Genomic DNA, 15,671 nt, shown 5'->3' on the forward strand with positions numbered 1-15,671 from the left:
ATTCTCTACTATAAACATTTTTTTAAAAAGTTCGCTCCCTCTGGCATCATATTAAAGGAATTATACACACAGGATAGTTTACATATGAAGGAAAAATTTTAATTATATTAAATCAGCTAACAAAAATTATTGTTTGTGTATACATACGCAAGTTCCATTAAATATTCTAAATGTAAATTTACTGCAATTCAAAGAGAGGTGATTCATTTAAAAGGGGCACAGTAAATATATTTAATATTGTTTTCTGCCACTGATTGAATCAGACAGCCAAACAACAAGGAGTGCAACTAAGATGGCTTCCAAGCAAACACTACCGATCCTTCACAGCAGGGCTTTCCCAAGTTGGCTGTACCTCAGAACCACAGAATAGCTTATTTTAAAAAATACTGATTCCAAGGAAAAAGGATGAACATAATGAGCAAAAAATAACTAGTACAGAGGATAGATTTAAGGGATCGACATAAAAATTCCAAAAAGATAAGAAACAGAGAGTGAAAAATGAAGTACTAGAAAAATAAAAAAAATTCTACAGCAATAAAATTCACAGAACTGAAGAAAAGACTTGAATCTATCTACTAAACTGGCTCATCTAGTACCATCCAAACATAATAAAAAAAGATCTATTTATATAACATATCCCATGAAGTTTTTGGATTCATGGACAGAGAATAAAGAATCTATAAACATCACTGTGGGGGGGGAAAAAAACCAAAGGAACCTACAAAAGAAAAATAAAAGTTGCTTGGACTTCTCTTGAGCAACACTAAGATGACAATTTTCTGTAACTTCAATGTTCTGAGAGAAAAACTATTAGAAAAAATTTTATAGCCTACAGAATGAAAGTTATCTTTGGACATGCGCAAGGACATATAAAACTGTAGTACCCACTTGCCCTTTCTGAGAAAAGTACCAGAAGAGGAACTAAGGACAACTGTGAAATGAATCGAAATAATAGGGACATGTGGTGTAGACAAAAGGGAGGTGATCAATTAAACCAGTAAAGTGGTGTAAGCGTCTAAGCGACTGCTTGTAAGCTTATGAAACTTCACAGAAATGTCAAAAGTATTCTGAAAACAGATGAAACATAATGTTAAAAAATGATCACAATCTAGATCTAAAATCTCAGATCATTTCAACAATAATTAGGAAGATTGAGGAAAGAAGTAAAAGAATGACAAATTTCATTCCCAGGAATGAAATCATTAGATTCCACTTTTTTTTTTTCCTGTGAAGAATGAGATTCTTCAATGTGTTTACATTAAAATACTTGAACAATAAACATAATGACTCCAGGAGCCTAGCTATTAGATACTCCTAGTGAGTAGTCTGGGGTAAGGCCCAGAAATCTCTGTTCTTAAAAACCTCCCTGAGGGAAACAAAGGGGTTGTTACTACTTTGTATCAGAGCTTCTTAACCCCTTGCACTACTGACATTTTGGGCCAGAGAAGCCTTTTGTCCCGGAGGCTGTCCTGGGCATCACAGGCTGTCTGGCAGCATCCTTGGCCTCTACCCACGACATGCCAGCAGTTATCCCTAAGTCATGAGATTCAGGCATATCTCCAGATGTTGCTGAATGTCCCCGTTAGGGGGGCAAAAATCACCCACTGGTTGAGAACCACTCTTTTGAAGTACAGAACTTTCATAATGTGAATGCTCTTATAATTAAAAAAAAAGACAGTATGGCTCAGTTAAAAGTAAAATAAAGCCACATTCTAAATGAATGAATGAACAAATTTTTAAATGGGAAAAAGTCAGTATCCCAAGTGATTCTGAGGATCAGCTAGATTTGGGAAACCACCCTTTGCTGTGCATGAGAACCATCTACAGAACTTTTTAAAAATACACATTCTCAGACCTCATCTCTTAAGGATGTGGTGAATAGGATTAATAGGATTGAAGTAAACCCAGGAATTGTATTTTTCATGTTCTCAGTAGATCACATTTTGAAACAGGCTGCTCTGTACTTACCTAATACCTGTATGAAAAGAATAAGTTGTCACCAAATTCCTCCCAGTGCCTCCTTTTCCCTAGTCCCTCACCTGGCTCACTCTGCTTAAGGATGAAGTTATGTTACCATATAACCATCATTTAATGGTTACTATCATTTATGGTCATCTTTGCCATTTACATTTGAGAGCTACGAGGTGTAAGTGCCTCCTTCAAAATTTGCAAGGACGCTAACTCACGTATTGGTCTTTCTCGGGATCTAGGATTGCAGCTTATCCAGTTTCCTAACCCTCGGTAGCAGGCCCATGCAAAGGGGGTCAGGCTGGTAGATTCCAGCAGCCCACGCTGTTTCCAGCCACACTACCTCAGGTTTTCCATTAAGAATAATGGATACATGAAAAGTACGTTTAAAAAATAAACCACATATAAATACTACCTCTAAAAAGAGGCTCAGAAAAGTATTTCCTTACACTGATCATGCTTATTTGAAGAAATATCAGATGAGAACCAAAGTAGCAGATGTACTACTTATCAGAAGGCTTTATCTAAGTGGTTGGTTCTTTACTTACCTGATCACCACGTTTCAGTCCTGAATCAGCAGCTTTGCTACCAGGTTCCACTCCTTCAACAAAAATACCAAATCCCTTCTCGCTCCCTCCGCTAAGACTGAAGTGCAGAGGGGACTCCCGGGAAGCCTTCTGAAGCACAACCTGTCTCCACTTGGCCTTGGCGGCACAGGCAATATTCAACAGCCGGAGATGACCATTCATTTTCTGCAAAGTAGAAAAGGGTAAAACGTATATGAATTTATCTACTCCTATGTTTTAAAAGTCACCTAAATTATTAAAATTACAGCTATGAATATTGAAGACGACATAACACGTAACCTGGGTAAATAAACCTGAAGAGCCCTCTCAAAAGCAAGATCTCTTAACATGATTTTTAAAGACTTTTAGATAATCACAGGTTAGAGAAGATTTCCCAGTGATACCTCATTTACAAAGGGAAGAAAAAAATTACTTCTCATTTCCTAAACCTTCTTCACTCAAGTCCTACCTTGCTTATCTTCTGGCTATTATATAAAACAAGAATCTTTTTTAAACCTTTATTAAAAACCTTGAGCAACTTGAACCACCTTTCTAAATATTGTCTAATGTTCAAAGACACACTCAAGTTTCTGTCCCCTCCAGAAAAGACTTCTTATTTTAGCTTTTCCTTAAACTCTGTAACAGTCTAACTTCCAGATTCTAACACCAGTTTACCATTCAATTATTCTCAAATAGTGTAATATGTGAAAATCTCATGTCCATAACAAAAAACTAAAGTGTTCTGCAGAGCAGCAATCAAGTCTTATACTTGTTCTGATCCTACATAACACCTCGGAGTGTAAAACAGAATTCAATAAATACCTGATGACTCATTGATTACAGGAAAAAAATATCACATGACTATAAGGCAGTTTCCATATTCCAGTGTTGCTTGACTATCTGCACAGCCAGCACTGGAAGAGCCAGGTGACGGCAGAAGGCCTCCAGGGCCCTGGAAGCCAGTCTGCCAGTCCCTGTCCACTCTCCCCACTCTGCAGAGAGCAGAAGTCTACGGGAACCAAGGGGTAAGGTAAGGGACCAAATCTACCAATTTGCCCCCACTTTATTCAACTCTATCCACTTACACTCTATCAGTAATAACTACAATTATTCAGCATTTGCTATATGTCAGGTTTTGTTTTCAAATTGTTATAATCATGTCAATCTCCATGAACTAGGGACTACTATCTTTACAACTAACACAACTGAGGCATAAAAGGTTAGGCAACTTGTCCAAGTTTACATATCCACCAAGTGGTGCAGCCTGGATCTTAATTCGGACAATGTGACTCCTGAGCTATCCTCTTAAGCCACTAGTCTGATTATTTCCTTTTTTTTTTTTTTTTTTTTGGAGACAGAGTCTTGCTCTGTTGCCCGGGCTAGAGTGCCGTGGTGTCAGCCTAGCTCACAGCAACCTCAAACTCCTGGGCTTAAGCGATCCTCCTGCCTCAGCCTCCCGAGTAGCTGGAACTACATGCATGTGCCAAGCCTGGCTAAATTTTTCTCTCTATATATTTTTGTTGACCAGATAATTTCTATTTTCAGTAGAGACGGGGTCTCACTCTTGCTTAGGCTGGTCTCAAACTCCTGACCTCGAGCGATCCACCCGCCTCGGCCTCCCAGAGTCCTAGGATGACAGGCTTGAGCCACCGTGCCCAGCCTATTTCCTAAAATTTTAAGGTGCTTCAGGCACCTTGAAAAGTTGCGTCTTAGAGTTTTACATTTGACAAGGAGAATAAAATAGATGTATGAATAGCTACTGAGTAAATCAAGAGGACCCTGAGGTGAATGTCTTAGGTGCTATGTATTTAGAACAGGCGAAATCACAGGCAGAAGGGAGAGACCTAGATCTGACAGGTGAGATACGCACTGAAGGTCACACAGAGTTTCAAACAGCAGGATTGGGAGAGAATTCCAGCATGGTCTGGAGGCGGAACTAGCAAAGAATATAAAGTAGTCTGGGCCGGGCGCGGTGGCTCACGCCTGTAATCCTAGCTCTGGGAGGCCGAGGCGGGTGGATCGCTCGAGGTCAGGAGTTCGAGACCAGCCTGAGCAAGAGTGAGACCCCGTCTCTACTAAAAATAGAAAGAAATTATCTGGCCAACTAAAAATATATATACAAAAAAATTAGCCGGGCATGGTGGCTCATGCCTGTAGTCCCAGCTACTAGGGAGGCTGAGGCAGTAGGATCGCTTAAGCCCAGGAGTCTGAGGTTGCTGTGAGCTAGGCTGATGCCACGGCACTCACTCTAGCCCGGGCAACAAAGTGACACTCTGTCTCAAAAAAAAAAAAAAAAAAAAAAGTAGTCTGGTCTGGCTATAATCTAGGGTACACAGGACAAAGGCTGAAAAGGTAGATGAGGGACCTGAATATATGGGTGAGGAATGACATGGTTTCCTGACACAGTAATATTCATCACGTGTGTGGTTTAAAAACAGTATTTCGGCCACACAGAATGGACTAGAAGGAAGAGAGATTAGAACTATGATCAGGTATCATGAAATAATGAGGTCCTAAACTGGGAAGTGAAAAAAGAAATGGCTGAGAAAGAGACCATAAGGAAATATGTGTATGTCTAAATCAGTGACCGGGGTGACTTTAGCAACTAACTGGCCATCTTGGCCAGGGCATTCAAGGTAAAGGGGGAGGAGCCCGCACATGTGGATCACACCAGTGTTTATGAGCCTGGGCAAGCGAGAGACAAGACGTCACTAGTCTTAAAACAGAAATGGAAGATTCAGGAGGAAGCACGATTTCTGTGTGGGAGGGGTGACAGAGGATGAAAGCTCTTGCTGTTCTGAGTTGCTGTTCTTGGTCATGGGGAGTCGGTGGAGGGAATAACCCGGAAACGCGAAGAACACAAATTCTTTGGAGCCTTACTGTATCTTCCAGATTTCTTTCAAATTCTTCTAGAAATCGAGTCATAGCAGGATCACCTTCAAAATCATTAAAATGATTATTTACCCATAATAATACAATCCGTGTCACCTGTGGAAACACAAAAGAGGCAGCATATGGTTATGAGAGGCAGTCCTTCTGCAAACGCAGGTTCCAAAAGCACATCCCAGACTGAGGAGGAGCTGAGCTTTACGGCTGACCCTCTTGCCTTCCTTCCTCGTACACAAAAGGCTCATTCTAATAGAAAGAGTTTAAGCTTTTGCTTCCTGGGGGACACAAGTCACAAGAGCCAGGACTCTGCACTCAGTGAGAAGACACAATCCTGTATGCTAAGATGTAAGAAGGACACAGGATACATATTTCAGATAGCAACTTAAAATGCAAAATTCACACAAATGTAGGTAATCACATCAATTAAAAAACTACATCAAAGGTGTTTCTACAATCCAGAACATATTTAACCAAAACTGTAACAAAAACAAATCTGAAACTTCCTTATTTATGAATACTGTGAATTCTCAAAACGGTGAAATGATTTGTTAACTTTGCTCCATAGATTAACAGAAAAATTAAAAAATGTACATTGACTTGAATAATGTGCCTAACAATGTAAACATGAGCCATATTTTTAAAAACTGTGGTAGAATACACATATAATCGATCATTTCAACCATTGTAAACTGCAGAGTTCAGGGGCATTTAGCACATTCACAATGTTGTGCAACCACCACAGGATCTAGTTCCGAGTTTCAGAATATTGTCACCACCCCAAGGAAAAAGCCCACACTCAGTAAGCTGTCACTTCCCACTCTGCCCTCGCCAGCCCCTGGCAGCCACCAATCTCCTTTCCCGTCGCTGTGTATTTGTTCATCCTGGATTTTCATATAAATAGAATCATACAATACGCAGCCTTTTGTGACCGGCTTCTTCCACTTGGCGCACAGTGTTCAGGGTTCATCCATGCTGCAGCGTGGATCAGTGCGTCACTTCTCTTCATCACTGAACAGTATTTTATTGTACGGCTTTACTACATTTTGCTTATTGATGACGGACATTTGGGTTGTTCCCACCTTCTGGCTAGTGTCAACAGTGCTACTATGAATATTTATGTACAAGTTTTTGTTTGCACACCTGTTTTGGTTCTTTGGGTATATACCTAGAAGTACAATTGCTTGGTTATATGGTAACTCCATGCTTAACTTTTTGAAGAACTGCCAAACTGTTTTCCACAGAGGTTACATCATTTTACATTCCCATCATCCATGTGGGGGAAAGGGGATGTCCAATTTCTCCAAATCCTTGGCAATGTTTGTTGTTTTCTCCTTTTTTTTAAAAAAGCCATCCCAGTAGGTGTGAAGTGGTTTCTCATTGTGGCTTTGATTTCCATTTCCTTATGACTGATGATGTAGAAAATCTTCATGTGCTTGTTGGCCATTTACATATCTTCTTTAGAGAAATGTCTATTCAAGTCCTTTTTATAACTGTGTTCCCTCTGTTGCTGAGTTGTAAGAGTTCTTTATACATTCTGGATGCTATATGCTGATCAGATACAAGATTTGGAAATATATTCTCCTATTCTGTGTGTTGTCTTGTCTTTGTTGATAGTGTTCTTTGATGCAGAAATGGTTTTAATTTGAATGAAGTCCTATTTATCTATTTTTTCTTTTGTCACTTACGCTTTGGGTGCTGTATTTGAGAAACCATTGCCAATTCCAAGGTCGTGATGATTTATCCCTACCTTTTTTTTTAAAGAATATTAAAAAGCTCTTATATTTAGGTCTTTGACTATTTTGAGTAAATTTTTATATATGGTATAAGGTAAAGGTATAATTTCATTGTTTTACATATAGATATCTACTTACTCCTAAATCCTATTTTTGTTTATTACTTAAGTATGCCTTTATTTTCTCAGCAAGCAAAGTAAATGTATTACATTCTAAAAAGTGGGGGAGGAGGACAAGCCTATTAGTTGTGGATACTTTAGTCTCCTAAATAACAGAATTCCACAGTCTACCTGCATCCAATTTACTTCCTTTAAAATATAATTCAGAAAGACACACCAGGCAATTATGGCTCTATTTTTTATTTTCTTAAAACAACTTACTTCTTACCAATTTACTAAGATATTATTAGTCTTTCCCTTAAATGTACAAACATACCTTGTGAAATAAGATAACATAATTTTAAACAGCAAACAATGTTTAATGCAAGAAAATACTCACAGGTAGATTTCAATAACTCACAGGAGAGATAAATTAAGGTTTGACAAATTGTTTTCAAATGATTATAAAGTCTGTAACTAAGGAAAATCAAGACATTCCTATTTTGAAGCTTAAAAACAAGCCCTCTTGAAAAAAATTTATTTGGTGAATATTCTTTCTAAATTATTAATCAGCCTTTAAATGTTTTAATGATCCTCAGAAACAATCAAATATTTTTTAAGATTCTAAAATACTCTCATGTAGCTATCATGCTTACTGAATTTATAGCTTCACCACAGTTTTATTTTGCTTTTTGCCTTTTAAGGCTCATGTTCATTTTTAACATGCTATTCTGTCATAAAAGTAAGCAGAGTTGTGTCTATACTGACTCATTAATTTTTTAGGTGAACTGAATCTTGTTACAAAATAAACATTTAACCTATCAACTGCAAAAGGTTTCATGAATATAATTTAAAGGTTAAAATCACTTTCATGCTCTGTTTATAAAACCAACCTTATCCCTTAAGCTGTCAATCCTAAACCACTCCAATAGTTTGATCCCAACATCCAAAGGACTTTCAAGAAATGTCCTATAAGTTAATAGGAAATCTTCTATATAAGTTGGGTCCACAATGGAATGTTCTTCTATTAAATGCATGATGAGACGCTCAGGTGTTGCCTAAAAATCCAAGGATAGAAAGGATTAGAAAATAAACAAAAAGCTCAAAAACCAAAGAACTACTGCTGACCACCCCACTTTGCTGATACTCCATCAGACAAGTCCTCAAAGTAGAGTTTCACCTTTAAATCCTTATCATTGTGGGAAGGCAGTCTCTTTAGCTGTAATCCACTAATACCCAGAGGTATAGAGACAGGAAAAGCAGAGAAATAAATACCCAACAGCATTTATTCAGCTAAAGCTATTTTTATTGGCATTTCATTATAGCAGGGCCTTCAAACATCGTTGATTTAGCCCTACAGTGGGCTGTTATTGCCACTTCTGCTGCAATAGGGACATGTAATTACGGACAAGACAACAGAAAGAAGAAGTGAGAGTTAAACTTTTTTTTTTTAAAGTAAAGCTTTCCTCCAAATTTGATTAAACGTGAAAATCTCTTCTGCTCTGACTGTAGGAACACACCAGTTAGCTCAAGATAGCCCTGCTTTACTGTTACTTCCTAGAATAGATGTTTCCTCTTCCATAGTTTCTCCACCCTAGTTCACCATCTTGAGAGGAACCAGAAGCTCTACAGATAATTTTTACATTAATTCAAAGTTTTAAATGCTTGCCTGTAGGGAAATAAACATTTCCCTACTGCTCTTCTTTGAGCTTCCAAACAAATGTTAAATTTATTACCCTTTGCAGCTTTTTCAAAAGTGGGTACAAAGAACAAACACAGAAATCAAATGGTAAGCCTTGACATAAAACCAACTGTCACCCATAACTCCAAACTTCAATTTGTTGCATCCATCCTAACAATTTCATTGTTCAGAATAACTATATGATAAACATACATTAACACTAACAATGTTTTTATCTAAGAATTTATTTTTATTTTTTGAGACAGAGTGTTGCTCTGTAACCCTGGGTAGAGTGCAGTGGCATCATTGTAGCCCATTGCAACCTCAAACGCCTGGGCTTAAGCAATCCTCTTGCCTCAGCCTCTCAAGTGGCTGGGACTACAGACACCTGTCATGACACCCAGCTAAATTTTCTATTTTTAGCAGAGAAGCAGTCTCGCTCTTGTTCATGCTGGTCTCAAACTCCTGAGCTAAAGCAATCCTCCTGCCTCAGCCTCCCAGAGTGCTAGGATTACAGGCGTGAGCCACCACACCAGGCTAAGAATTTATTTTTACAACAAGGTACCCACTGCCAATAAGATATAGAAATCATTTCTCTAGAAGGAAATCAGGAAGAAAATTCTTCACATAACCTACTTAAGAGACAAAGAAACCATAGGTCATTCTTATTCTCCTACACTCTAAGCCTAAGAATACCAAAACTGAGTTTAGTATCCAGGCCAACACTGGTTTAGGGTCACTTAACTCTGGTTCTTAGATCATGCACAGCTAAGTCAGGGGTGGGAACTGATCAACCTGTTAACGAGGTCATTATTCTGACTGGCCGAATCACTGAGGTAAGGTCCCTACAGCAAGTAGGCCGTACATTCAAAATTGTATTTAGAAGTGAGCCCCATAAACACGCAGAGGCATGTCACCAGTGCGCTGACTGGCCTTCAAAACGGGGGGACACTAAGAGACAGTGCACACAGAGGTGGCAGGCAGAAGAGAGGGCTGGTGCACTTACTCTGGAATGAAAAAGACGGGACACAATGAACAAATAAGTAAACATACAGAGCATAACAAGTGCCACTGTTGGCAAAGGTATTTACAAATGTAGAAGGGAAAAGGCTAGAGAAAACCCTGTGGGATAGGACTGGAATTAAAAGTGTTGGTATAAACTCATGGTTATTTAATATATAATGTTATAGATGTGTATGTACTTATTTATAAATACACGTGTGTATATGTGTGTGTGTGTGTGTGTGTGTGTATATATATATATTAGGTTATTAACACACTGCCCCACTAGAAAAAAAACTTTTTTTCCTTGCCACGGTGTTTTATCATGAAAACAGAATAAAAACTTTGAAAACAAAATGACCCTTACTAATTCAATGAAAAATTTGTTATTTTTTACTGTTTTCTGTGCGTGAGTTATATGCAACTTGAAAAATAGTTCTCGTGGCTCCCAAGGTAAAGAGACATGTGAGTTACACATGCTTCAGGAGGCCCCGGTCTCAAAAATAGTGTGAGTTACATACAACTCACCTGGCAGTTAATGTGTTAAGTATGAAATGTCCAATTTCCTTAAGTACTAAGTTTGACAGTTGATATCTGTGACATTTCACTTTTTTTTTTGTTTTACTTTTTTGTGAAGGTAAACAGTCACTCAAAAGTACATTTGGGCTTGTGATTATCTTTCAAATTTTTTTTTAAAGCAATTTTTATAAAACCATGGATAAGTCAAAAATTCGTGTTATTTTTGATTATGAGTTCCGTCATAGAACCAATGTAGTGCAGACAGCTTGAAATATCATCAAAGTGTTTGGGAAGGATGTGGCTAATGAACGCAGACGTCAATGGTTTGAGAAGTTCCATTCTGGTGACTTTAATCTTGAAAATGAGCCATGTGGGTGACCTGAGACCAAGGTGGAGAATGATGACCTGAAAGCTGTAGTGGAAGCAAATATACCTCAACCTACGTGAGAATTACCAGAAAGGTCTGACATTAATATTCCAACAATATTGGACCACTTGAAACAAACTGGCACGTGAAGAAGCTCAACAGATGGGTTCCACAAGAATTAAAGAGCGTCAGAAGAGAAATCGTCTCGAAGCTTGCCTTTCTTTGCTGTTATGACATAAAGGCGAACCATTTCTACACCATATTGGTACATGTGATCAAAAATGGATTCTTTTTGACAATCGCATTTGGCATAATCGTTGGTTAAAGAGGAAATGCCGAAACAGTCCCAAACCAAATATTCAACAAAAAAAGCTAATGGTGTCTGGTGGTCCAGCACTGGTATTACCCACTACAGCTTCATGAAACCTGGTGAGTTGATTACAGCAGATGTCTACTGCAACCAACTGGATGAAATGATGAGGATGCTTGCAATTAAGCAGCTGAGACCGGTCAATACAGACAGGACAACCCTCTTGCAAGACAATGCTCAACCACATGTTGCACAAACAATGCTGCTCAAACTACAGCAGCTGGACTTGGAAACTCTGTCATCCACCATATTCACCAGACCTTGCACCAACTGACTACCACTTCTTCCAGGTTTTGGACTGCTTCTTACACAGAAAAATATTCACTTCTCAACAAATGGTGGAAAACACCTTTTGCAATTTCATTGCCACTTGCTCTCCAGGCTTTTTTGCTGCTGACATAAACAAGCTACCATTAAGACAGCAAAACTGTGTCAACGGTTTAGGCACATACTTTGATTAACTGTATTGCTTCTTGTTTGAGATATAATAAGCTACACTTTTGATTAGAAATCAGGCATTTCATATTTAATGACCATGTATATGTATACATTTCCTAGATCTGTCTGATGAGAAGCTCTAAAAGCAATGAGACATCAGCAGCAATGAACCAAATGCACAGATCTGGGTTTACAAATGCTATGTTCCAACAGATCCAGGGCTCTCTGGATAAATGGCCGATTCCAGAGCTGGAGCAGGAAAAGGTCAAAATGAGCCTTATTATTTCCCAGATTATAAAGAAGTGCTCTAAGAATGAAGGGGACATGTATAAACAATACAGGAGTCAGTTTTAAGAGGGACTCACTGGCTAAATTGGGGACAATTTGAGCCTAAGGATAATATGAATGGTAAGGGAATACAATGTTAGCTTATACCAACATACATAAATTACTAGAGAAGAGAAGGCTCATTCTTACAGTAAAGTGGCAGCTAGTAAATGTATAAGAAATTATGGACCAGCCTGAGCAAGAGCGAGACCCTGTCTCTACTAAAAAATAGAAACAGATAATCTGGCCAACTAAAAATACATATAGAAAAAAAAAAAAATTAGCCGGGCATGGTGGCGCATGCCTGTAGTCCCAGCTACTCGGGAGGCTGAGGCAGAAGGATCGCTTGAGCCCAGGAGTTTGAGGTTGCTGTGAGCGAGGCTGATGCCACGGCACTCACTGTAGCCCAGGCAACAGAGCGAGACCCTGTCTCAAAAAAAAAAAAAAAAAAAAAAAAAAAAGAAATTATGGAAATAGCATATCACCATTCGAGGTAAGAGTAGGCAATGGAAGCAAAGACTGGTGGGCAGCAGTTCCTACCTAGTGGATACCTACAGGTCTGTGGACAGTGTACTGATGCTACCTCAGAACATCTCTCCACCAAGTACTTAACAGCCACAAAGCGTAAGACGGTGACTTTACAGTGAAGAACCTGGGCAGACAGACACTAACACGACCAGTTCGTCAAAGTGAACTTCACCACTGGTGGGACAACAGGCTGACATCATGTCCCCCTGATGTGATGACGGAGAAGAGCACAACACCATTTCCGTGGAATTCCTCCTGGGAAAGCACGACTTGACTCTGGTCAGGAGAAAACACTGGAAAGACCCAGGTGAAAGGTGATACTACAGAATGTAAAATCCGTATTCTTTAACACTGCTGCGCACATGAACAACAGGGAAGGACTGAGGAAGTGGTTTAGACAGAAATGACATGACAAGTAGATGCAGCTATGCTCCTATATAAGATTCTGGACCAGAAATGAAAAAAGACCTTGCTGGGACAGTTGGTAAAAATCTAAATAGGGTCTTTGGGCTGAATGGTTTTATTTAACAATGTTTACTTCCTAACTTGAAGGACTCTGTGGTGTTCATGTAGGAGAGTATCTTTGTTTTTAGGAAATACTCAGGAATGATGAGGCATCATCATTGCAGATTGCTCTCAAATGCTTCAGAAAAAGACTGATGATAACAGAACAAGTGCAGTGAAATAGTAACAGTTGCCAGGGAGCTCTCCGTACTGTTCTTGCAACTATTCTGTAAGTTTGAAATTATTTAGAAATCAATTACTAAAAAACATGAGTTCCTCCCCCGCAAAAAGACAAAATGAGCTAAAATGAAAAAGTATATGCATTAGCCTATGGCAGTCCACGTATATGCTCACCTTTTCTACAAACAAAGCTTACACTCACCTGTTTAGGAAAAGAAAGAGACAGTTCCGAGGAACAGCCTTACTGCCAAGGAAGAATGAACATAACATCAGACCTCAAATCATCTCTCTAACTTATCTCCTTCACACTATTAAATAAATTGTTCCAGTAGCAATTAATAAAGACCCACTTATTTTGCAAGCAAGACTAGCTTGAAAAGAAACAGCTGTGCGTTTATTTCCTCTCCTTCAACTGTAATTGCTCTAGTTTACATCCAGAGGTCTTTAAAGAGACAAGGGGGGAAGGCCAGGAGTAGGGAAAGACAAGACCTAGAGAAGGGAAAACAGTGTGAGGATTAAAACTCAGACTCTACAATCGTGCTATGGCTCTACATTTACCTCATTCAGCCCGAATAAAGCCTTGTTGTATCACCTCCATTATCAGATAAGAAAAGCAGATGCCTATTGCAATGGCACAGAGATTCAAGCAAGCACTGTGCATCTTCACCTAGAATTTCCTATGCCTGTATGGTTGGTCCTGGAACTTTCTGTGTTGTCTATAAATACTGCTGTCTTTGATGAAATCAACTTACATTATTAGCGGATTATCAAATAAATCTGCGAGGAAAAACTTCGAACAGTATATTCTAACATAATACGCTACCCATACCCAATCCCATTAAATGGCAGTAAGTCATCATTCATCATTAAAATGTATAAAAACCAGCTCAGAAAAAGATAAAAGAGCCAACACATTTATTTAGATTAGACTTCAATATGCTAGTGAATTATCCAGCACTACTCAAAAAGTGGTTCAAAAAGTGGTTTTTAAAAACAAGATGAAAGCTTTCCTCTATTAGTGACTAGAATAATCAATAAAAACACCCACCTTGATTACAATATGTCCTTTCCTGGTTCCACTCCGGTCTAGTTCACGGTGCTCATGCACCATGACAATTTCTCCCTCTTCCTCAACTTTGTGGGTGTTTTTTTCCACATGATTTAAAATTCTCCAATAATCCTGCTGGGCTATGCAGACAAACTGTCCAAGAACAACATGGGGACAGTTAGTGAACCTACAGTACATAAATGTATTACCAGGCGCCAGGGCAGGGCACACAGGTAGGAAGTCAAGTGCATCAGTTATTTTTCATTCAATTCCTTTAACCCTTAACAAAAATCATGGTGACACAACTGAGGCACAAAGGGTCCCAAAGAAGTCTAATCTGTTTGAATTTTGCTCTTTAAAAGGAGAAGTGAACATCTACTTCTCTCAAAACAGACACTATGCAAAGAAACCGTGAAGAAGGAGTAAATTAGAAACAAACAACTCAGAAGTTCCTATTTCTTTTCTTTATTTTTCTAAAAAAAGACTGAGCTGGCTAATGCCAAATAGAAATTTAACAAACCAGCATTTATTTGGTATGTATTCTCTTTTGAAAATTTATAGCTTACTCAATTCCACAAATATCTGAGGCAGATATAAAATCTAGTTTCCTCTATTAACTGTGAGCTATTTGAAACTCCTAATTCTCAAATCAAGCTATTTTATTTTGAGGAAGAAAAAACATGCTTGGCCATTTTAAATCAAAAAACAAGCAAGAGTACTTGACCAAAGAAATAAGCTTACCTGACAATCATCTACTTTAGTCCTGACAATTCCATGCATGTATTGCTTATCCAGAGTGGGAGTAATTCCAAAACTATTTCCCATAAACAGATTTTCAACTTTTCCATCTGGATGACTGATTTCTACAGTGCCATTTAAAATGACATACCATGAGTCGAGCTATAGAGAAAAACAAAGGTTTTAAGACTCTTTTTAAAAAGATAGTTATATGTTAACTTTGAAAAAGAATCTATCAATATACATAATTTGCATAATTTTAAAAAGAAAAAGAAGGATCTAGTTATATTACAAAATACTCTGTTAGTAATACCCTATGCCTTGTCTATGCAAACCACTAAAGTTTATTTTACTTTCTTCTTTTAGTCACCAAACAAGGGCTTTCATAATTGATCAAATTCTCCGTGGCAAAATAATATAATGTTTAAGAACACAATCTCTTGGAATCTTAATCCAGACCATGCGACCAAGTAGCTGAGTGACTTCGGGCAAGTTATTTAACCTTCCTGGGCCTCAATTTCCCTACTGTTGAAATGGCCATTAGCAACAGTATCTATCACAGAACTACTGTGTTAATTAAATGACTTAATACATAGTAAGTCCTTAGAACAGTGCCTGGCACATAGCAAGCATTCAAAAAAAAAAAAAACAGATAGCTAGCGATTAATTCAGAAAGACCAGTAAAAGACTGAATTTTGAGGGATATCTAAAATGA

The 15,671-nt window shown here is 38.3% G+C and overlaps 1 protein-coding gene across 12 annotated transcripts in view; it reads right to left on the minus strand.

Moving 5' to 3' along the window:
* Positions 1-15,671, minus strand: part of RAPGEF6 (Rap guanine nucleotide exchange factor 6) — a 170,261-nt gene that overhangs the window by 63,223 nt on the left and 91,367 nt on the right. For all 12 annotated transcript variants that reach the window (XM_045550721.1, XM_045550716.1, XM_045550723.1 and 9 more), the window contains 5 exons: positions 14,960-15,118; positions 14,219-14,371; positions 8,148-8,312; positions 5,415-5,522; positions 2,517-2,720 (listed from right to left, as the gene is read on the minus strand). In XM_045550721.1, the coding sequence (XP_045406677.1) occupies positions 2,517-2,720; positions 5,415-5,522; positions 8,148-8,312; positions 14,219-14,371; positions 14,960-15,118 (789 nt within the window). The remainder of the gene's footprint in view (positions 1-2,516; positions 2,721-5,414; positions 5,523-8,147; positions 8,313-14,218; positions 14,372-14,959; positions 15,119-15,671) is intronic.

This window comes from Lemur catta, chromosome 5, assembly GCF_020740605.2.
Source record: "Lemur catta isolate mLemCat1 chromosome 5, mLemCat1.pri, whole genome shotgun sequence".
Classification (NCBI taxonomy): Eukaryota; Metazoa; Chordata; class Mammalia; order Primates; family Lemuridae; genus Lemur; species Lemur catta.